The sequence below is a fragment of the Hyla sarda genome (genome assembly GCF_029499605.1).
Source record: "Hyla sarda isolate aHylSar1 chromosome 1 unlocalized genomic scaffold, aHylSar1.hap1 SUPER_1_unloc_1, whole genome shotgun sequence".
Lineage (NCBI taxonomy): Eukaryota > Metazoa > Chordata > Amphibia > Anura > Hylidae > Hyla > Hyla sarda.
In genome coordinates this window covers 520,332-544,523 of record NW_026607570.1, presented here as the reverse complement: position 1 = coordinate 544,523, position 24,192 = coordinate 520,332, and the positions used below count along the sequence as shown (strand labels likewise).

Here is a 24,192-nt window from a genome sequence, read left to right as displayed (position 1 = left end):
CCATGATAATCTTCTCCTCGCTGTGTATAGTCTCCTGTAATGTCTCCATGATAATCTTCTCCTCACTGTGTATAGTCTCCTGTAATGTCTCCATGATAATCTTCTCCTCGCTGTGTATAGTCTCCTGTAATGTCTCCATGATAATCTTCTCCTCGCTGTGTATAGTCTCCTGTAATGTCTCCATGATAATCTTCTCCTCACTGTGTATAGTCTCCTGTAATGTCTTCATGATAATCTTCTCCTCGCTGTGTATAGTCCTGTAATGTCTCCATGATAATCTTCTCCTCACTGTATATAGTCTCCTGTAATGTCTCCATGATAATCTTCTCCTCGCTGTGTATAGTCCTGTAATGTCTCCATGATAATCTTCTCCTCGCTGTGTATAGTCTCCTGTAATGTCTCCATGATAATCTTCTCCTCGCTGTGTATAGTCTCCTGTAATGTCTCCATGATAATCTTCTCCTCGCTGTGTATAGTCTCCTGTAATGTCTCCATGATAACCTTCTCCTCGCTGTGTATAGTCCTGTAATGTCTCCATGATAATCTTCTCCTCGCTGTGTATAGTCTCCTGTAATGTCTCCATGATAATCTTCTCCTCGCTGTGTATAGTCTCCTGTAATGTCTCCATGATAATCTTCTCCTCGCTGTGTATAGTCTCCTGTAATGTCTCCATGATAATCTTCTCCTCGCTGTGTATAGTCTCCTGTAATGTCTCCATGATAATCTTCTCCTCGCTGTGTATAGTCTCCTGTAATGTCTCCATGATAATCTTCTCCTCGCTGTGTATAGTCTCCTGTAATGTCTCCATGATAATCTTCTCCTCGCTGTGTATAGTCCTGTAATGTCTCCATGATAATCTTCTCCTCACTGTATATAGTCTCCTGTAATGTCTCCATGATAATCTTCTCCTCGCTGTGTATAGTCCTGTAATGTCTCCATGATAATCTTCTCCTCGCTGTGTATAGTCTCCTGTAATGTCTCCATGATAATCTTCTCCTCGCTGTGTATAGTCTCCTGTAATGTCTCCATGATAATCTTCCCCTCGCTGTGTATAGTCTCCTGTAATGTCTCTATGATAATCTTCTCCTCGCTGTGTATAGTCTCCTGTAATGTCTCCATGATAATCTTCTCCTCGCTGTGTATAGTCTCCTGTAATGTCTCCATGATAATCTTCCCCTCGCTGTGTATAGTCTCCTGTAATGTCTCTATGATAATCTTCTCCTCGCTGTGTATAGTCTCCTGTAATGTCTCCATGATAATCTTCCCCTCGCTGTGTATAGTCTCCTGTAATGTCTCCATGATAATCTTCTCCTCGCTGTGTATAGTCTCCTGTAATGTCTCCATGATAATCTTCTCCTCGCTGTGTATAGTCCTGTAATGTCTCCATGATAATCTTCTCCTCGCTGTGTATAGTCTCCTGTAATGTCTCCATGATAATCTTCTCCTCGCTGTGTATAGTCTCCTGTAATGTCTCCATGATAATCTTCTCCTCGCTGTGTATAGTCTCCTGTAATGTCTCCATGATAATCTTCTCCTCGCTGTGTATAGTCTCCTGTAATGTCTCCATGATAATCTTCTCCTCGCTGTGTATAGTCTCCTGTAATGTATCCATGATAATCTTCCCCTCGCTTTGTATAGTCCTGTAATGTCTCCATGATAACCTTCTCCTCGCTGTGTATAGTCTCCTGTAATGTCTCCATGATAATCTTCTCCTCGCTGTGTATAGTCTCCTGTAATGTCTCCATGATAATCTTCTCCTCGCTGTGTATAGTCTCCTGTAATGTCTCCATGATAATCTTCTCCTCGCTGTGTATAGTCTCCTGTAATGTCTCCATGATAATCTCCTCCTCGCTGTGTATAGTCCTGTAATGTCTCCATGATAATCTTCTCCTCGCTGTGTATAGTCTCCTGTAATGTCTCCATGATAATTTTCCCCTCGCTGTGTATAGTCCTGTAATGTCTCCATGATAATCTTCTCCTCGCTGTGTATAGTCTCCTGTAATGTCTCCATGATAATCTTCTCCTTGCTGTGTATAGTCTCCAGTAATGTCTCCATGATAATCTTCTCCTCGCTGTGTATAGTCCTGTAATGTCTCCATGATAATCTTCTCCTCGCTGTGTATAGTCTCCTGTAATGTCTCCATGATAATCTTCTCTTCGCTGTGTATATCTCCTCCTCGTTCCCAGTCTCCTTCCCTCTGTCATTCTATCATTGTTCCCATGTATGTGCCCCTACCCCTGTATACACCATAGGTCTTCTTCATTACATTCACTTTCATACCTACACCCCATTTATGTCTTCAGTGGATTCTCCCCATGTCGGCCGCTCTCTCCTCCCCTCCCCCATGTACAGATCACATGACCTATGCACTTTCATCAATCACTTTTAACCATCTGATTCCATTGTGTAATATATAAGTCGTCCCATAAATCACTGCTTCATCTCTTGTCTCTTATTCTCTGCTAATATCTGCAGGTATCGGTCTCTGCTACTTCTATTACAAAGCATCTCTGATGCAGAGACACCTTACAAGGAACAGAGACATTGTCTTTGACAGGTGTCCCTGCTCCACAGCACAATTTCAATGGTGCCTTACACTAGTTAGATCCCATAACGATCCAGGAAAATACATTTTTGCATCTTCATTTGTTTCCTCCTCTCCTAAGAGCCATCACTCATTTTTCCATCTCCAGACCCTATTGCTTTTTTTTTGCGGGAACAATCATGTTATGTGCCGTAAAATTGACTTGTTATCCTCATAGATCAGGTTGGTACGATCCCTATGTATAACATAGCGTTATCTTTAACTCTTTTTTTTAATTTAAACTCATTTTACTATAAAAGTGAGTAAAGAGACGTACAGTGTAAGTACAGACCATGGAAGTCTATGACAAAATCCCATTCAGCACAGCATGATGTATACAGAGTGAGGACAGCTGCATAACACAGTCAGTGACTAAAAACACAATACAACCTAAACCGGGAACCTTAAACACAATAGACATATGTTTACATCCATTCCCGGCTCCCATTATGTGAAGCGCGCTCAGGAGCTGATCGCGCTTCATACCCGATGAGTCTCTGTTTCTATCAGCAACCAGGACCAGCGGCTAATACCGGACATCGCCGATCAGGCTGGTGTCCGGCATCAAAGTCGCGGCATCTAAAAAAGAAGAAGACACATGCTGGTTAGCTCAGTGGGCTGGTCGGGACCGCCGCAGTGAAATCTCTGCATGGAGATCGCAGGGGGTCCGAGCGGAGGGACTCCCGCGATCAGACATCTTATCCCCTATCCTTTGGGTGGTCCATGTGGTCTGATGAGCACAGTTAAACAGATTTGTAAATTACTTTTATTTAAAAATCTTAAGTACTGAAAGGATAATCAGCTGCTGTATGTTCTTTTTGTTGTGTAGGTCTTTCCAGTCCGACCACAGTGCTCTCTGCTGCCACTTATGTCCATTTCAGGAACTTTCCTGAACAGAAGCAAATACCTATAGCAAACCTCTCCTGCTCCGGACAGTTCCTGACATGGACAGAGGTGGCAGCAGAGAGCACTGTGATCAGACTGAAAAGAACTACACAACTTTCTGTGGAAGTACTGGAAGGATTAAGATTTTTAAATAGAAGTAATTTGCAATTCTGAATAACTTTATAGCACCAGTTGATTAAAAAATTTTTTTCTATCGGAGTACCCCTTTAAAAGATTCCATAAATAAATTATTACAGCCGGTGACTGGGCAGAATCTGAGACTGTTCCCTGCATATAGTGGTTACTACTCACCTGGGCGGTTACCTGTAGGAATGTCCTCCTTATACTGCTCATCACTGCTCACATCTGTCTCTTCTTCTTCTCTTAAATCTGTAGTATTACTATAGATCAGATTTTTCCCTGTAGGAATGTCCTCCTTATACTGCTCATCACCGCTCACATCTGTCTCTGCTTCTTCCTTTATATCTGTAGTATTAATATAGATCACATCTTTTCCTGTAGAAATGTGCTCCTTATACTGCTCATCACCACTCACATCTGTCTCTGGAGCATTAATATTGTTCGGATCTTCTCCCTGATTCATAAGATGTGGAAGAAATATAGTAAAAGTCATCAGACAGTAGGAGAAGTCACGTGGGATGTTATAGATGAGCAGGAGATGAGTAGTGTTGAGCGGCATAGGCCATATTCGAATTCGCGAATATTCGCGAATATATGGACAAATATTCGTCATATATTCGCGAATATTCGCATATTCGTTATATTCTCGCATATGCGAAAATACGCGTATGCGAAAATTAACATGTGAAAATTTGCATATGCGAAAATTAACATATGCTAATTTTCGCATATGCGAATTTTCGCATGTGCGAATTTTCGCACGCTAGTCTCATACAGTGGTATTACAGCCTTCTTTACACCACACAAGCTGGAAGCAGAGAGGGATGATCACTGTGATGAGTACTGTGAAGTAAAAAAAAAAAAAACGAATATTCGTAATTACGAATATATAGCGCTATATTCGCGAAATTCGCGAATATGCGATATTCACGAATAATATTGCGCATATTCGCGAGCAACACTAGAGATGAGGAGTCATGGAGGGTGAGGGGACTGACCACAAGAGCTTCACAGCCCTTCTACAGATCATAGGGAATATCTCCATCTACCTGATCATCCTGTGGAAGAAGAGGACGGGGACACCTCTCTGGTGCTGTTCTCTTACTGGATCTGACTGTACGGAACACATACAGAGACTGAATTCATTCTTTACATACAAATAATGAGAGGACGTGTGTATATAGTCATGTCTATTACCTGGTGATGTGAGGGGCTGCTGATCCTCCATCATGACCTGATCCTTGTACTGATCCTTGTGTCCTTCTACATACTCCCACTCCTCCATGGAGAAATAGACCGCCACGTCCTGACACCTTATAGGAACCTGACACATAATGATACAGTCATCACCCCGACCCCTCCAGTGGTGTTACTGTATAATGTCCCAGCATTCCCAGCAGTGTCACCTCTCCAGTCATCACAAGACCCCTCCATTACTGTATAATGTCCCAGCATTCCCAGCAGTGTCACCTCTCCAGTCATCACCAGACCCCTCCATTACTGTATAATGTCCCAGCAGGGTCACCTCTCCAGTCATCACCAGACCCCTCCATTACTGTATAATGTCCCAGCAGTGTCACCTCTCCAATCATCACCAGACCCCTCCATTATTGTATAATGTCCCAGCAGTGTCACCTCTCCAGTCATCACCAGTCCCCTCCATTACTGTATAATGTCCCAGCATTCCCAGCAGTGTCACCTCTACAGTCATCACCAGACCCCTCCATTACTGTATAATGTCCCAGCAGTGTCACCTCTCCAGTCATCACCAGACCCCTCCATTACTGTATAATGTCCCAGCAGTGTCACCTCTCCAGTAATCACCAGACCACTCCATTACTGTATAATGTCCCAGCAGTGTCACCTCTCCAGTCATCACCAGACCCCTCCATTACTGTATAATGTCCCAGCAGTGTCACCTCTCCAGTCCTCACCACGCCCCCTCCATTACTGTATAATGTCCCAGCAGTGTCTCCTCTCCAGTCATCACCAGACCCCTCCATTACTGTATAATGTCCCTGCAGTGTCACCTCTCCAGTCATCACCAGACCCCTCCATCACTGTATAATGTTCCAGCATTCCCAGCAGTGTCACCTCTCCAGTCATCACCAGACCCCTCCATTACTGTATAATGTCCCAGCAGTGTCACCTCTCCCATCATCACCAGACCCCTCCATTACTGTATAATGTCCCAGCAGTGTCACCTCTCCAGTCATCACCAGACCCCTCCATTACTGTATAATGTCCCAGCAGTGTCACCTCTCCAGTCATCACCAGACCCCTCCATTACTGTATAATGTCCCAGCATTCCCAGCAGTGTCACCTCTCCAGTCATCACCAGACCCCTCCATTACTGTATAATGTCCCAGCAGGGTCACCTCTCCAGTCATCACCAGACCCCTCCATTACTGTATAATGTCCCAGCAGTGTCACCTCTCCAGTCATCACCAGACCCCTCCATTACTGTATAATGTCCCAGTAGTGTCACCTCTCCAGTCATCACCAGACCCCTCCATTACTGTATAATGTCCCAGCAGTGTCACCTCTCCAGTCCTCACCACGCCCCCTCAATTACTGTATAATGTCCCAGCAGTGTCACCTCTCCAGTCATCACCAGACCCCTCAATTACTGTATAATGTCCCAGCAGTGTCACCTCTCCAGTCATCACCAGACCCCTCCATTACTGTATAATGTCCCAGCAGTGTCACCTCTCCAGTCATCACCAGACCCCTCCATTACTGTATAATGTCCCAGCAGTGTCACCTCTCCAGTCATCACCAGACCCCTCCATTACTGTATAATGTCCCAGCAGTGTCTCCTCTCCAGTCATCACCAGACCCCTCCATTACTGTATAATGTCCCAGCAGGGTCACCTCTCCAGTTAGCAGCTCCATCATCTTGTTGATGAGTTCTAGGATCTTCTGTTCATCCATTTCCTCATGTATCAGGGAGTGAGGTGGGGGCCCCAGGATTGGGCTCAGGGTTCTTCCCCATCCTTCACACACAGGGGCTTGACAGTGCTCACTAGAGGACTTCTTCACTACTGTGTAATCCTATGTATGGAGAGACACATTAATATCACTACATATATTCCCAGAATCCCTCACTTCTCCAGTCATATCCATCTGTTATTACATAGATAAGAAAGAGGTCATGTGACATCACTCCCAGAATCCCTCACCTCTCCAGTCATATCCATCTGTTAGTACATAGATAAGAATGAGGTCATGTGACATCACTCCCAGAATCCCTCACGTCTCCAATCATATCCATCTGTCATTACATAGATAAGAATGAGGTCATGTGACATCACTCCCAGAATCCCTCACCTCTCCAGTCATATACATCTGTTATTACATAGATAAGAATGAGGTCATGTGACATCACTTACATTGATGTGATCTAAGGTGACACAAGGTGCTCAACCCCAAGTGCAGTTGTGCACCTACGTTGGAGTGGAGGACCTGCACCTATGGCTCGCAATATGGTTTCACTACTGTGGTTAATGTGAACAATGACATTAGCTAACCCTCAAAACTGATGTAAAACTGAGACATTAGCCAGTATATCCTTATATGAAGGACACACTTGAGCCCACACACCACGCCAAGGTTTCTCAGATGGTGCAGGACCTATCAGCTAACCTACCTGGCCAGATAAATAAAACCAGGAACCAAAATATGGCAGTCATAGGTCCGACTTGCAGATTGCTCCTCAGTCACCTGCAGTGTGGACTAGGCACACATACAATGGGAGGGAGTAGACAAGCTAGAATCCCTCACCTCTCCAGTCATATCCATCTGTTATTACATAGATAAGAATGAGGTCATGTGACATCACTCCCAGAATCCCTCACCTCTCCAGTCATATCCATCTGTAATTACATAGATAAGAATGAGGTTGTTACGCCGAGCGCTCCGGGTCCCCGCTCCTCCCCGAAGCGCTCACAGCATTCTATTCGCAGCGCCCCGGTCAGACCTGCCGACCGGGTGCGCTGCGATAATGTTCCCAGCCGGGATGCGATTCGCGATGCGGGACGCGCCCGCTCGCGATGCGTATCCCGACTCGCTTACCAGACTCGTTCCCCGTCTGTTGCGATTTAAAGGGCCGGTGCGCCACTGATTGGCGCATGGGTTTTAATCAGTACCTTCACCTGTGCACTTCCCTATTTATACCACACTTCCCCTGCACTCCCTTGCCGGATCTTGTTGCCATAGTGCCAGTGAAAGCGTTTCCTTGTGTGTTCCTAGCCTGTGTTCCAGACCTCCTGCCGTTGCCCCTGACTACGATCCTTGCTGCCTGCCCTGACCTTCTGCTACGTCCGACCTTGCTCTTGTCTACTCCCTTGTACCGTGCTTATCTCAGCAGTCAGAGAGGTTGAGCCGTTGCCGGTGGATACGACCTGGTTGCTACCGCCGCTGCAAGACCATCCAGCTTTGCGGCGGGCTCTGGTGAATACCAGTAGCAACTTAGAACCGGTCCAACGACACGGTCCACGCCAATCCCTCTCTGGCACAGAGGATCCACCTCCAGCCTGCCGAATCGTGACAGTAGATCCGGCCATGGATTCCGCTGAGGTCCCGCTGCCAGTTGTCGCTGACCTCACCACGGTGGTCGCCCAGCAGTCGCAACAGATAGCGCAACAAGGCCAGCAGCTGTCTCAACTGACCGTGATGCTACAGCAGCTTCTACCACAGCTTCAACAACCATCTCCTTCGCCAGCTCCTGCACCTCCTCCGCAGCGAGTGGCCGCATCCAGCCTTCGTTTATCTTTGCCGGACAAATTTGATGGGGACTCTAAATTTTGCCGTGGTTTTCTTTCACAATGTTCCCTGCATTTGGAGATGATGTCGGACCAGTTTCCAACTGAAAGGTCAAAGGTGGCTTTCGTAGTCAGCCTTCTGTCTGGGAAAGCCCTGTCATGGGCCACACCGCTCTGGGACCGCAATGATCCTGTCACTGCCTCTGTACACTTTCTTCACGGAGATTCGAAGTGTCCTCGAGGAACCTGCCCGAGCCTCTTCTGCCGAGACTGCCCTGCTGAACCTGGTCCAGGGTAATTCTTCTGTTGGCGAGTACATCATCCAATTCCGTACTCTCGCCTCCGAATTGTCCTGGAATAACGAGGCCCTCTGCGCGACCTTTAAAAAAGGCCTATCCAGTAACATCAAAGATGTGCTGGCCGCACGAGAAATCCCTGCTAACCTGCATGAACTTATTCATCTTGCCACCCGCATTGACATGCGTTTTTCCGAAAGGCGTCAGGAGCTCCGCCAGGATATGGACTTTGTTCGCACGAGGCGGTTTCTCTCCCCGGCTCCTCTCTCCTCTGGTCCACTGCAATCCGTTCCTGTGCCTTCCGCCGTGGAAGCTATGCAAGTTGACCGGTCTCGCTTGACACCTCAAGAGAGGACACAACGCCGCATGGAGAAACTTTGCCTGTACTTTGCCAGTACCGAACATTTCTTGAAGGATTGTCCTATCCAACCTCCACGTCAGGAAAGGCGCACTCTGACTCCGCACAAAGGTGAGACAGCTCTTGATGTGAACTCTGCTTCTCCACGTCTTACTGTGCCTGTGTGGATTTCTTCTTCTACCTTCTCCTTCTCAGCTGTGGCCTTCTTGGATTTCGGATCTGCAGGAAATTTTATTTTGGCCTCTTTCATCAACAGGTTCAACATCCCGGTGACCAGTCTCGCCAGACCCCTCTACATCGCCTCTGTTAATAATGAAAGATTGGACTGTACTGTGCATTACCGCACGGAACCCCTCTTAATGTGCATTGGACCCCATCACGAAAAGATTGAATTTCTGGTCCTCTCTAACTGCACTTCGGAAATTCTTCTTGGACTACCGTGGCTTCAAGGCCATTCCCCAACCCTTGATTGGTCCACCGGGGAGATCAAGAACTGGGGTACTACTTGCCACAAGAATTGTCTTAAGCCTGCTCCCTGTACTGTCAGTCAAGACCCTGTGGCTCCTCCGATACCTGGTCTCCCCAAGGCCTATCTGGACTATGCTGATGTTTTTTGCAAAAAACAAGCAGAGACTTTGCCTCCTCACAGGCCTTATGACTGTCCTATTGACCTCCTCCCGGGTACTACTCCACCCCGGGGCAGAATCTATCCTCTGTCTGATCCGGAAACACAAGCCATGTCGGAGTACATCCAAGAGAATTTAAAAAAGGGGTTTATCCGCAAGTCTTCCTCCCCTGCCGGAGCTGGATTTTTCTTCGTTTCCAAAAAAGACGGCTCCTTATGTCCTTGCATTGATTACCGCGGACTTAATAAAATCACTGTAAAAAAACGCTATCCCCTACCTCTTATCTCGGAACTCTTTGACCGCCTACGAGGCGCCCACATCTTTACCAAGCTGGACTTAAGAGGTGCATATAATCTCATCCGCATCAGGGAGGGGGACGAGTGGAAGACCGCGTTTAACACCAGAGATGGACACTTTGAATATCTGGTTATGCCCTTTGGGATTTGCAACGCCCCTGCCGTCTTCCAAGACTTTGTAAATGAAATTTTTCGGGACCTTCTATATACCTGTGTTGTGGTCTACCTAGACGATATTTTGATTTTTTCTGCTAACCTAGAAGAACACCGCCAGCATGTCCGCATGGTTCTTCAGAGACTTCGGGACAATCAATTATATGCCAAAATGGAAAAATGTCTCTTTGAATGTCAATCTCTTCCCTTCCTAGGATACTTAGTCTCTGGCCAGGGACTCCAAATGGACCCAGATAAACTATCAGCCGTATTGGATTGGCCACGCCCTTCCGGACTCCGTGCTATCCAACGTTTTTTGGGGTTTGCCAATTATTACAGACAATTTATTCCGCATTTTTCCACTATTGTGGCTCCTATCGTGGCCCTAACCAAGAAAAACGCCAACCCTAAGTCCTGGCCTCCTCAAGCGGAAGATGCATTCAATCATCTCAAAACTGCCTTTTCTTCTGCTCCCGTACTCTCCAGACCTGATCCATCTAGGCCCTTCTCGCTGGAGGTAGACGCCTCCTCGGTGGGAGCTGGAGCAGTACTCCTACAGAAAAATTCTTCCGGACATGCTGTTACTTGTGGTTTCTTTTCTAGGACCTTCTCTCCGGCGGAGAAAAACTACTCTATTGATGATCGAGAACTACTGGCCATAAAATTGGCGCTTGAAGAATGGAGGCACCTGCTGGAGGGATCCAAATATCCAGTTATTATATACACTGATCACAAGAATCTCTCTTATCTTCAGTCTGCCCAACGGCTGAACCCTCGCCAGGCTAGGTGGTCGTTGTTCTTTGCCTGTTTTAACTTTGAAATTCATTTTCGCCCTGCTGACAAGAACATTAGGGCTGACGCCCTCTCTCGTTCATCGGATGCCTCTGAAGTGGAAGCTTCCCCGCAACACATTATTCCTCCGGACTGTCTAATCTCCACTTCTCCAGCCTCCATCAGACAAACTCCTCCAGGGAAGACCTTCGTCTCTCCACGCCAGCGCCTCAGGATTCTCAAGTGGGGACACTCCCCACACCTCGCAGCTCATCTCTCGATTTTATTGGTGGCCTACCCTGAAAGCTGATGTTGTTGATTTCGTGCGGGCTTGTACAGTCTGTGCCCGAGACAAGACCCCTTGCCAGAAGCCTGCTGGTCTCCTCCATCCTCTGCCTGTTCCTGAGCGACCATGGTCTCAGATTGGTATGGACTTTATTACTGACTTACCTTTATCCCATGGCAACACAGTTATTTGGGTGGTCGTTGATCGATTCTCCAAGATGGCAGATTTTATCCCTCTTCCAGGTCTTCCTTCTGCGCCTCAGTTGGCGAAACAATTTTTTATACACATTTTTCGCCTTCACGGGCTTCCTACGCATATCGTCTCGGATAGAGGCGTTCAATTTGTGTCAAAATTCTGGAGGGCCCTCTGTAATCAACTTAAAATCAAATTAAACTTCTCGTCTTCTTATCATCCCCAATCCAATGGGCAAGTGGAAAGAATTAATCAGGTTCTGGGTGACTATTTGCGACATTTTGTTTCCTCCCGCCAGGATGACTGGGCCGATCTTCTACCATGGGCCGAATTCTCGTACAATTTCAGAGTCTCTGAGTTTTCTGCTAAATCTCCATTTTTTGTGGTGTACGGCCGTCACCCTCTTCCCCCCCCCTTCCCACCCCCATGCCTTCTGGTTTGCCCGCTGTTGATGAGGTGACTAGGGACTTCTCCACCATCTGGAAAGAGACTCAAAATTCTCTCTTACAGGCCTCATCCCGGATGAAGAAACATGCCGATAGAAAAAGAAGAATTCCCCCCATTTTTTCTCCCGGAGACAAAGTGTGGCTCTCCGCCAAGTATGTCCGCTTTCGTGTCCCCAGTTATAAACTGGAACCACATTATCTTGGTCCTTTCAAAATCAAGTGCCAAATCAACCCTGTCTCTTACAAACTCCTTCTGCCTCCTTCTCTCCGTATTCCCAATGCTTTCCATGTCTCTCTCCTTAAACCACTCATCCTTAACCGCTTCTCTCCCAAGGTTGTTGCTCCCACTCCAGTTTCCGGGCCCTCTGACATCTTTTCGGTGAAAGAAATTCTGGCATCCAAAACGGTCAGAGGTAAAAAAAAAATTCTTGTTGATTGGGAGAATTGCGGCCCAGAGGAGAAGTCATGGGAACCCGAGGACAACATCCTTGACAAGAACCTTATCCTCAAATTCTCGGGTTCCAAAAATAGGGGGAGACCCAAGGGGGGGGGGGGGTTACTGTTACGCCGAGCGCTCCGGGTCCCCGCTCCTCCCCGGAGCGCTCACAGCGTTCTCCTATTCGCAGCGCCCCGGTCAGACCTGCCGACCGGGTGCGCTGCGATAATGTTCCCAGCCGGGATGCGATTTGCGATGCGATGCTCGCGATGCGCATCCCGACTCGCTTACCAGACTCGTTCCCCGTCCGTGCTGACCCGGCGCACGCGCGCGCGCCGTGTCTTTGCAATTTAAAGGGCCGGTGCGCCACTGATTGGCGCATGGGTTTTAATCAGTACCTTCACCTGTGCACTTCCCTATTTATACCTCACTTCCCCTGCACTCCCTTGCCGGATCTTGTTGCCATTGTGCCAGTGAAAGCGTTTCCTTGTGTGTTCCTAGCCTGTGTTCCAGACCTCCTGCCGTTGCCCCTGACTACGATCCTTGCTGCCTGCCCTGACCTTCTGCTACGTCCGACCTTGCTCTTGTCTACTCCCTTGTACCGCGCTTATCTCAGCAGTCAGAGAGGTTGAGCCGTTGCCGGTGGATACGACCTGGTTGCTACCGCCGCTGCAAGACCATCCCGCTTTGCGGCGGGCTCTGGTGGATACCAGTAGCAACTTAGAACCGGTCCACCGACACGGTCCACGCCAATCCCTCTCTGGCACAGAGGATCCACCTCCAGCCTGCCGAATCGTGACATCACTCCCAGAATCCCTCACCTCTCCAGTCATATCCATCTGTTATTACATAGATAAGAATGAGGTCATGTGACATCACTCCCAGAATCCCTCACCTCTCCAGTCATATCCATCTGTTATTACATAGATAAGAATGAGGTCATGTGACATCACTCCCAGAATCCCTCACCTCTCCAGTAAGCCGGAAGAGTATCTGTAGGGTGAGGTTTATGATCCTGTCGGCCATCTTGTTCCTGTCTCTCTCCATGGTTGATGGGTCATCCAGGAGAATTCTCTTATATAGAAGATATCAGCAGAGGATCCTGGATTGGAGAAACCTGAAGGGAAGAAGAGGAGACGATGATAAACCGCACCAGATTCTATGGAGAAATAAAATCCATTTCCTGGAGATAATCTGGGGAAACATCTGAGGAGACATTATAGTCACAATCATGGAGGCTATAAACCTATTCAGGGGATCCATCATAGTCTGGGGCGGAGTTATGGGGGATGGGTAGAATATTGAGACAGGAATCCACTGTCCATGTTATCCAGGTAATACCAGAAGCCACGAGTGGTGAGAAGAGGGAAATGGTGGACAAAGTGTCTGAGGACTCTTCATCATCCAGTAGATGTGACCTGTCATCGTCGGAGGTCAGGAGGTCACTGTCCTATGTCACACACCTTCTCTTACCATCCTATTTTAACTATAGTCAGTTATTCTGATGCCAACTAGGTGTTTACCCCGACCACTGGAGGGCGCCAAATATCAGGACTCCAGACAATAAACAGTTACACATATAAGGGATTTGGTGACACCGCACTGGAATCATTGATAAAGGGATCATCCATCCGGGATATTTCCACACAGGATCGAGACCTTCTGCCTCCTACTAATTCCAAGGATTTTCTCACATTATCACCTTCTATTATATACATACGTATACGCTTATTGTGAGCGGCTTTACCTCATCTCACCTTCTCTCATAGTGGACTGAGGACATCTAGACCTGATATTCCTTCATTGTATGTATCCTACTGCAAACAAACCATTGTGCCTCCCCTCAGGGGTTGTAAAGACTTTTCTGACATGGTCACATGACACTTCTCTGTGCTTTTCGTACTTTAGTTCACATAAAGCGTTGGAGGGATCATAGTTGAATGCGCGTCACACTGGGAATTATTGTCCAGGAATGTTACGTAATTGTCCAGAATCTGAGCAGAAATCCAATCTGGTATCCAGGGTTGGTACGACACTATGTCGGGAGTTTGAATCCTGACGTGGATGTTGTCCCTCCAGGTACCCACGTTATGGATCCTTTTCATCTGGAACACGTTGTTTGTGGTAACAAAGGGGATGGAAAAGAGGAGCCGTGTGCTTACAGGACCTGCGATGATGTCACCGTCATGTGATCAGTCACACGGAGGAGGAGGAGTCACATGATCAGGGGCTGCTGCTCTGAGAGATCTCGACACACAACACAACGGCAGTGACTGCCCCACCAGGACCTGCTCTGTATCTGCTACATGCTGGAGGTGTAGGACCTGTGATGATGTCACAATCATGTGACCAGTACATTTGGGGGTAAAGTTTAGCAGTAAAGAAGTGACTGTGGCTGAAGGACCTGTGGGGAGGATCATATGACATGAGTGGGCGGAGCTCAGCAGTGTTGTCGAGAAGATATTGTAGTTGAAGGACCTGTGATAATGGTCATGTGACAGCAGAGTCCTGCATACACTGAGCAGATGAGCCTAGAGCAGCAGCCCCTGATCATGTGACTCCTCCTCCTCCATGTGACTGATCACATGACGGTGACATCATCGCAGGTCCTGTAAGCACACGGCTCCTCTACAGATACAGGTATGTGTGTTCTCTCCCTGTCCATATTCCCTTATCTCCCTCCAGCAGCACAGATGGTATATTCCTCCCCTCCCCCCGCACCCTGGTATGACCCATGCATTGTACTGACAATAAAACCTTACAAGGGTTAATCGCACCCCCTCCCCTATATAGAGGCCGATCCCCTCATCCTGTGATTTCTCCTTTGGGGATTATTTTTATGTATTTTTGTGTTTTTTACTATAATATTATTTTATCTTTGCTCCTGGTGAGAGAAGGGTTAATATATTGTGTTGTTTCTGCTGCTGTTTGTGTTTTTCCGCCATCTTTACTCATTTCCTATATCTCCGCCCAGTTGGCCCCCAGCTAGAAGCCCCGCCCTCCTGTCCTTGTGGCCCTATTCCTGTTATGTCTTTACCTCTAATATGTCAGGTTCTTCTTCTCCTTCTGGTTCTCTCCCCGCGGTGTCCACATGTCTCCCCGGCCGCCGCCATCTTGTAGAAGGAGGTTTATGGAGAACTGGGCCGACTCCTCTGTGGATCCAGGCTCTGCCGACACGCCCCCTCCCATAGACATGAATGGGGGGGGGGTGGCTGTGACATCAGGAGGGGGTGTGGCTGTGATATCACGAGGGGGGGTGGCTGTGACATCAGGAGGGGGGGTGGCTGTGACATCAGGAGGGGGTGTGGCTGTGATATCATGAGGGGGTGTGGCTGTGACATCATGAGGGTGTGTGGCTGTGACATCACGAGGGTGTGTGGCTGTGACATCATGAGGGGGTGTGGCTGTGACATCACGAGGGTGTGTGGCTGTGACATCATGAGGGGGTGTGGCTGTGACGTCACGAGGGTGTGTGGCTGTGACATCATGAGGAGGTGTGGCTGTGACATCACGAGGGGGTGTGGCTGTGACATCACGAGGGTGTGTGGTTGTGACATCACAAGGGGGTGTGGCTGTGACATCATGAGGGGGTGTGGCTGTGACATCACGAGGGGGTGTGGCTGTGACGTGACACAATGAACCCTTATAAAGGTGACTCCGCCCCCAGACATCTTCTCCTCTCTCTGGGGGAGGGGACAGACATTGAGCTAAAATATAGTAAAATTATACATTAACCCTTCATCTTCCACATCCTATAAATCTTCCCATCTCCTCCGGCTCTGGTGTCCAAGGTGATAGATTAGTCGCCATCCATGAGTCTCATGATAGATTCTACCAGACGTGGCCCCCGTGGATGTGATTCCAGGATCCTGTGGAGTCGCCGTCCTGTTGTGTCCTCCAGCGTGTTCTCTGCTATATTGCTGGGTCATGTGATTGGTCGCCCATTCCCGCCTTATGCTCCTCCCCCCTTGTTTCCCTTCACCCTCTATCCTCCCTTTTCCTTCTCTTTTCTTTACGTTTACCTTCTTGTCTTTCTTTTCGTGTTCTCGGTGTTTGTTCTTCTGTATTTGATTCTTTGCCGCCAAAGATTCTGAAAGATTTTCTGATAATTTCCGAGGACGTCATCATAGAGGAGAACTCATCCGAAATCATTGTGACTATAATGTCTCCTCAGATGTTTCCCCAGATTATCTCCAGGAAATGGATTTTATTTCTCCATAGAATCTGGTGCGGTTTATCATCGTCTCCTCTTCTTCCCTTCAGGTTTCTCCAATCCAGGATCCTCTGCTGATATCTTCTATATAAGAGAATTCTCCTGGATGACCCATCAACCATGGAGAGAGACAGGAACAAGATGGCCGACAGGATCATAAACCTCACCCTACAGATACTCTTCCGGCTTACTGGAGAGGTGAGGGATTCTGGGAGTGATGTCACATGACCTCATTCTTATCTATGTAATAACAGATGGATATAACTGGAGAGGTAAGGGATTCTGGGAGTGATGTCACATGACCTCATTCTTATCTATGTAATAACAGATGGATATGACTGGAGAGGTGAGGGATTCTGGGAGTGATGTCACATGACCTCATTCTTATCTATGTAAGAACAGATGGATATGACTGGAGAGGTGAGGGATTCTGGGAGTGATGTCACATGACCTCATTCTTATCTATGTAATAACAGATGGATATGACTGGAGAGGTGAGAGATTCTGGGAATGTATGTAGTGATATTAATGTGTCTCTCCATACACAGGATTACACAGTAGTGAAGAAGTCCTCTAGTGGGCGCTGTCAGGCCCCTGTGTGTGAAGGATGGGGAAGAACCCTGAGCCCAATCCCGGGGCCCCCACCTCACTCCCTGATACATGAGGAAATGGATGAACAGAAGATCCTAGAACTCATCAACAAGATGATGGAGATGCTGACTGGAGAGGTGACACTGCTGGGACATTATACAGTAATGGAGGGGTCTGGTGATGACTGGAGAGGTGACCCTGCTGGGACATTATACAGTAATGGAGGGGTCTGGTGATGACTGGAGAGGTGACACTGCTGGGACATTATACAGTAATGGAGGGGTCTGGTGATGACTGGAGAGGTGACACTGCTGGGACATTATACAGTAATGGAGGGGTCTGATGACTGGAGAGGTGACACTGCTGGGACATTATACAGTAATGGAGGGGTCTGGTGTTGACTGGAGAGGTGACACTGCTGGGACATTATACAGTAATGGAGGGGTCTGGTGATGACTGGAGAGGTGACACTGCTGGGACATTATACAGTAATGGAGGGGTCTGGTGATGACTGGAGAGGTGACACTGCTGGGACATTATACAGTAATGGAGGGGTCTGGTGATGACTGGAGAGGTGACACTGCGGGGACATTATACAGTAATGGAGGGGTCTGGTGATGACTGGAGAGGTGACACTGCTGGGACATTATACAGTAATGGAGGGGTCTGGTGATGACTGGAGAGGTGACACTGCTGGGAATGCTGGGACATTATACAGTAATGGAGGGGTCTGGTGATGACTGGAGAGGTGACACTGCTGGGACATTGTACAGTAATGGAGGGGTCTGGTGATGACTGGAGAGGTGACACTGCTGGGAATGCTGGGACATTATACAGTAATGGAGGGGTCTGGTGATGACTGGAGAGGTGACACTGCTGGGACATTATACAGTAATGGAGGGTTCTGGTGATGACTGGAGAGGTGACACTGCGGGGACATTATACAGTAATGGAGGGTTCTGGTGATGACTGGAGAGGTGACACTGCTGGGAATGCTGGGACATTATACAGTAATGGAGGGGTCTGGTGATGACTGGAGAGGTGACACTGCTGGGACATTATACAGTAATGGAGGGGTCTGGTGATGACTGGAGAGGTGACACTGCTGGGACATTATACAGTAATGGAGGGGTCTGGTGATGACTGGAGAGGTGACACTGCTGGGACATTATACAGTAATGGAGGGGTCTGGTGATGACTGGAGAGGTGACACTGCTGGGAATGCTGGGACATTATACAGTAACACCACTGGAGGGGTCGGGGTGATGACTGTATCATTATGTGTCAGGTTCCTATAAGGTGTCAGGACGTGGCGGTCTATTTCTCCATGGAGGAGTGGGAGTATGTAGAAGGACACAAGGATCAGTACAAGGATCAGGTCATGATGGAGGATCAGCAGCCCCTCACATCACCAGGTATTAGACATGACTATATACACACGTCCTCTCATTATTTGTATGTAAAGAATGAATTCAGTCTCTGTATGTGTTCCCTACAGTCAGATCCAGTAAGAGAACAGCACCAGAGAGGTGTCCCTGTCCTCTTGGTAAGCAGAATATGGAGGACATTACTACAGGGAAAGATCTGATCTATATTAATACTACAGACATAAAGAAATAAGTAGAGACAGATGTGAGCGGTGATAAGCAGTATAAGGAGGACATTCCTACAGGGAAAGCTCTGACCTATATTAATCCTACAGATATAAAAGAAGAAGATACAGATGTGAGCGGTGATAAGCAGTATAAGGAGGACATTCTTACAGGGGAAGATCTCATCTCGATTAATGCTACAGACATAAGGGAAGAAGAAGAAGAGACAGATGTGAGCAGTAATGAGCAGTATAAGGAGGACATTCATCCAGAGAAAGATCTGATCTATATTAATACGACAGATATAAAGGAAGAAGAGACAGATGTGAGCGGTGATGAGCAGTTTAAGGAGGACATTCCTACAGGGAAAGATCTGATCTATATTAATGCTCCAGACATAATAGTAAAAGTAGAAGAAAAGGCAGATAGGAGCAGTGATGAGCAGTATAAGGAGGACATTCCTACAGGTAACCGCCCAGGTGAGTAGTAACCACTAAATACAGAGAAGGGTCACAGATTCTACTCAGTCACCGGCTGCAATAATATTTTTCGGAAGTATTTTTGTAACTAGAATCTTTGGGACTTCCGGGCAAACAGGTGATGTCTTCCTGGAGTCGTTCTCTTCCCTTTTGTACGCTGAGCGGACTCGTTGTAGTAACTCTGCATAGATCCCATGTCTTTAATTGTCCTGGACACTTTCTTCTGCCCCAAAGACCCCAAAAAGCCTTAGTTCAGTTACCCCAGCTATGGGGTCAGGGGTCAGTCAGCGACAAAGAAGCTGTAAACTTATGTCCGAACCGCTACACAAGATGCGTTGGTACCTTCCAAAGAATCCTGAGGAGAGGGGATAAGTGTCTGATTGTGGGGGTCCGACCGCCGAGACCCCCATGATCTCCTGCCCGACACCCCAGATCTCTCCAGGCACAGGTGACCTCCGCTCCGTGCAGGGATTACTGTCGACCGCCGCACCAAGAGGTGCCCGACATGTCTCTCCATGAATCTCTATGGGAGAGCTGGAGATACACAAACGGGATGCCAGGCAGGAGATGGCAGGGGTCTCAGTGGTCGGACCCCCAGTGATCAAACATATATCCACTATCCACAGGATTCGAGGCCACTGTAGGACACCCAGCAAGTTCCGTGCATGAGCCTTTTTCTGATGAATGGTATGTGCACTGGTCTTTAAAGGGGTACTCCGCCCCTAGACAACTAGGGTCTGATCACAGGGGTCCTGCTGCTGGGAGATCTATGGAAGAGCCGGAGATACAGGGCCACACCCCCTCCATTCATGTCTATGGGAGGGGGCGCGACAACACTAGGGGGCGTGGCCGTGACGTCACAACCACTGCTCCAGGAATCTGCCTTTTGTTTAGAACGCAGGGTGCTGCGGGAGATCCTGGGGGGCCCAGCAGCCGGACCCCACGATCAGGCATCTTATCCCCCATCCTTTGGATAAGATGTCTAGCACCAGAGAACCCCTTTAAATCCCTTCATTCTTTCCCTCTGATATGGAAATGTTCCGGTTCGGGTCACCTGTGTGGGTCCAAATGGAGGTATAGGTGCGGCTGGCGAGCCGAGAGCGAAAATCATTAAAAATAAAGGTTCCCCTTATAACTTGTTTCCTGGAAAACTTCACTAACTTTATTAGGACATAAGTCTTTCTATACACATTAATAGTCAAAAGACAAAAATGTGATACTCTCTGCCTAGACAGGATAGGGGATAGGTTATAGATCACGGGGGTCCGACCCTTAGGACTCCCCGCGATCTGAATGGGGCCCTGGCAGTCTGTCGGAAGTGGCCGTTCCAAACCCCACAGGATGCCGCGGCCGACACACCTACTCCATGTATTTCTATGGGATACTTTGAGGGGGCGTGTCGGCCACCGCTCCATACGGGGGTTGGTTTGCTCCCTTCAAGCAGACTGCCAGGGCCCCATTCAGGAGATCGCTGGGAGTCCCAAACGTCGGACCCCGTGATCTATAATGTATCCCCTATCCCACTGGTTCTTTTTTGCCTGAGTTCCCCTTAACAGCCCATTCCCAAAAAATTGTCCCCCCATATTAGAGACATTTGTAATGATTATAGTATCATTCATATACTTTCCTCTATAACAGGCCCCTGTTCCTCTCCATATCCCCCCAGTCCCTGATTTACAGGTGACGTCTTCTCTAACCGGAGTTGTTTACTTTTCTTATGTTCACTATCTGGCCTAGACCGCCATGAAGATTTCTCCAAGACGTCTCCACAGAACCAGACAAACAGACATTTTAGGCTCCTTTCTGCAGTACAATACCCACCTATTTACTAACTCCCCATGTTTATTGTCACTCACAGTAATAGGACCCGCATTGTGTCCCCATAAAGTTGTTAGGTCCCCCTCTGTGCCCCCAGATATAGCTGTAGGCCCCCAAACTGCCCCTATATATAGTTGTAGGCCACTATACTGTCCCCATATATAGCTGTAGGCCACCATACTGCCCCCATATATAGTTGTAGGCCACCATACTGTCCCCATATATAGCTGTAGGCCCCCAAACTGCCCCCATATATAGTTGTAGGCCCCCAAACTGCCCCCATATATAGTTGTAGGCCACCATACTGTCCCCATATATAGTTGTAGGCCCCCATACTGTCCCCATATATAGCTGTAGGCCCCCATACTGTCCTTATATATAGTTGCAGGCCCCCATACTGCCCCCATATATAGTTGTAGGCCACCATACTGTCCCCATATATAGTTGTAGGCCACCATACTGTCCCTATATATAGTTGTAGGCCACCATGCTGTCCCCATATATAGTTGTAGGCCACCATGCTGTCCCCATATATAGTTGTAGGCCCCCATACTGTCCCCATATATAGCTGTAGGCCACCATACTGCCCCCATATATAGTTGTAGACCACCATACTGTCCCATATATACCTGTAGGCCACCATACTGTCCCCATATATACCTGTAGGCCGCCATACTGTCCCATATATAGTTGTAGGCCACCATACTGTCCCCATATATACCTGTAGGCCGCCAAGCTGTCCCCATATATAACTGTAGGCCACCATACTGTCCCCATATATAGTTGTAGGCCACCATACTGTCCCATATATAGTTGTAGACCACCATACTGTCCCCATATATAGTTGTAGGCCACCATACTGTCCCATATATAGTTGTAGACCACCATATTGTCCCCATATATAGCTGTAGGCCACCATACCGTCCCATATATAGTTGTAGACCACCATACTGTCCCCATATATAGTTGTAGGCCACCATACTGTCCCATATATAGTTGTAGACCACCATATTGTCCCCATATATAGCTGTAGGCCACCATACCGTCCCATATATAGTTGTAGACCACCATACTGTCCTCATATATAGCTGTAGGCCTCCATACTGTCCCCATATATAGTTGTAGGCCTCCATACTGTCCCTATATATAGTTGTAGGCCTCCATACTGTCCCCATATATAGTTGTAGGCCACCATACTGTCCCCATATATAGTTGTAGGTCACCATACTGTCCCCATATATAGTTGTAGGCCACCATACTGTCCCCATATATAGTTGTAGGCCACCATACTGTCCCCATATATAGCTGTAGGCCACCATACTGTCCCCATATATAGCTGTAGGCCACCATACTGTCCCCATATATAGCTGTAGGCCCCCAAACTGCCTCCATATATAGTTGTAGGCCCCCATACTGCCCCCATATATAGTTGTAGGCCCCCATACTGTCCCCATATATTGTTGTAGGCCACCATACTGCCCCCATATATAGTTGTAGGCCACCATACTGTCCCTATATACAGTTGTAGGCCCCCATACTGCCCCCATATATAGTTGTAGGCCACCATACTGTCCCCATATATAGTTGTAGGCCACCATATTGTCCCCATATATAGCTGTAGGCCCCCATACTGTCCCCATATATAGTTGTAGGCCCCCATACTGTCCCCATATATAGTTGTAGGCCACCATACTGCCCCCATATATAGCTGTAGGCCACCATACTGCCCCCATATATAGCTGTAGGCCACCATACTGTCCCCATATATAGTTGTAGGCCACCATACTGCCCCCATATATAGCTGTAGGCCACCATACTGCCCCCATATATAACTGTAGGCCTCCATACTGTCCCCATATATAGTTGTAGGCCCCCATACTGTCCCCATATATAGTTGTAGGCCACCATACTGCCCCCATATATAGCTGTAGGCCACCATACTGCCCCCATATATAGCTGTAGGCCACCATACTGCCCCCATATATAGTTGTAGGCCACCATACTGTCCCCATATATAGTTGTAGGCCTCCATACTGTCCCCATATATAGTTGTAGGCCTCCATACTGCCCCCATATATAGTTGTAGGCCACCATACTGTCCCCATATATAGTTGTAGGCCACCATACTGTCCCCATATATAGCTGTAGGCCACCATACTGTCCCCATATATAGTTGTAGGCCACCATACTGTCCCCATATATAGTTGTAGGCCACCATACTGTCCCCATATATAGCTGTAGGTCCCCATACATAGTTGTAGGCCCCCATACTGCCCCCATATATAGTTGTAGGCCCCCATACTGTCCCCATATATAGTTGTAGGCCTCCATACTGTCCCCATATATAGCTGTAGGCCCCCCATACTGTCCCCATATATAGTTGTAGGCCACCATACTGTCCCCATATATAGTTGTAGGCCCCCATACTGTCCCCATATATAGCTGTAGGCCACCATACTGTCCCCATATATAGCTGTAGGCCACCATACTGTCCCCATATATAGTTGTAGGCCACCATACTGTCCCCATATATAGTTGTAGGCCACCATACTGTCCCCATATATAGTTGTAGGCCTCCATACTGTCCCCATATATAGTTGTAGGCCTCCATACTGTCCCCATATATAGTTGTAGGCCTCCATACTGTCCCCATATATAGCTGTAGGCCTCCATACTGTCCCCATATATAGCTGTAGGCCACCATACTGTCCCCATATATAGTTGTAGGCCACCATACTGTCCCCATATATAGCTGTAGGCCCCCATACTTTCCCGCTTTGGTGTCCACTGCTCCTCTGGTCTGGGGACCTATTCCTATGGCTCAGAGCAGTAGGTCCCCGGTCTGCAGGGACAGTGGAGCAACAAAGCTGATGGTAGTTCCTGCCCACAGCACCCAGTGCCCGCTCTTCCCCTTTACTGTCCTCCGCTCCTCTGTGCAGTGACGTCAGCCGACCATTTCTTTCAAAGTGGTCCAGACCAGTAACCAGTGGCTGTGGCTGCCATTACTGCGTTTTTTCAAGTACCCCCTGGAGAATTGCTAAGTACCCCTGGGGGAGAACCACTGCCCTATCCTTTGCCTGAATTCTCTGGCTGGCATGAGGATTATAAAGAGGGCGGTTTGGATGACTGCTCCATTATAACCTGCGGGGTCAGGTGGATTGGGGGGCACGGTCATTTGGTCCCTGACTGGGCCCCATAACAGTGATTTTCCCTGAGGCTGTGTCCACATGATTGTCAAAGACGGGTGTCCCTGCTTCTTGTAAGG

General features: G+C 47.9%; 1 protein-coding gene across 1 annotated transcript in view; it reads right to left on the bottom strand.

Annotated features, from left to right (window-relative positions):
* LOC130297920 (uncharacterized) overlaps nucleotides 1-24,192 on the bottom strand; it is a gene marked incomplete at its 5' end in the record, with an annotated part of 145,804 nt that overhangs the window by 115,420 nt on the left and 6,192 nt on the right. Inside the window, 3 exon segments of the mRNA XM_056550769.1 lie at nucleotides 3,783-4,065; nucleotides 4,661-4,725; nucleotides 4,809-4,914. Of these exon segments, the coding sequence (XP_056406744.1) occupies nucleotides 3,783-4,065; nucleotides 4,661-4,725; nucleotides 4,809-4,914 (454 nt within the window).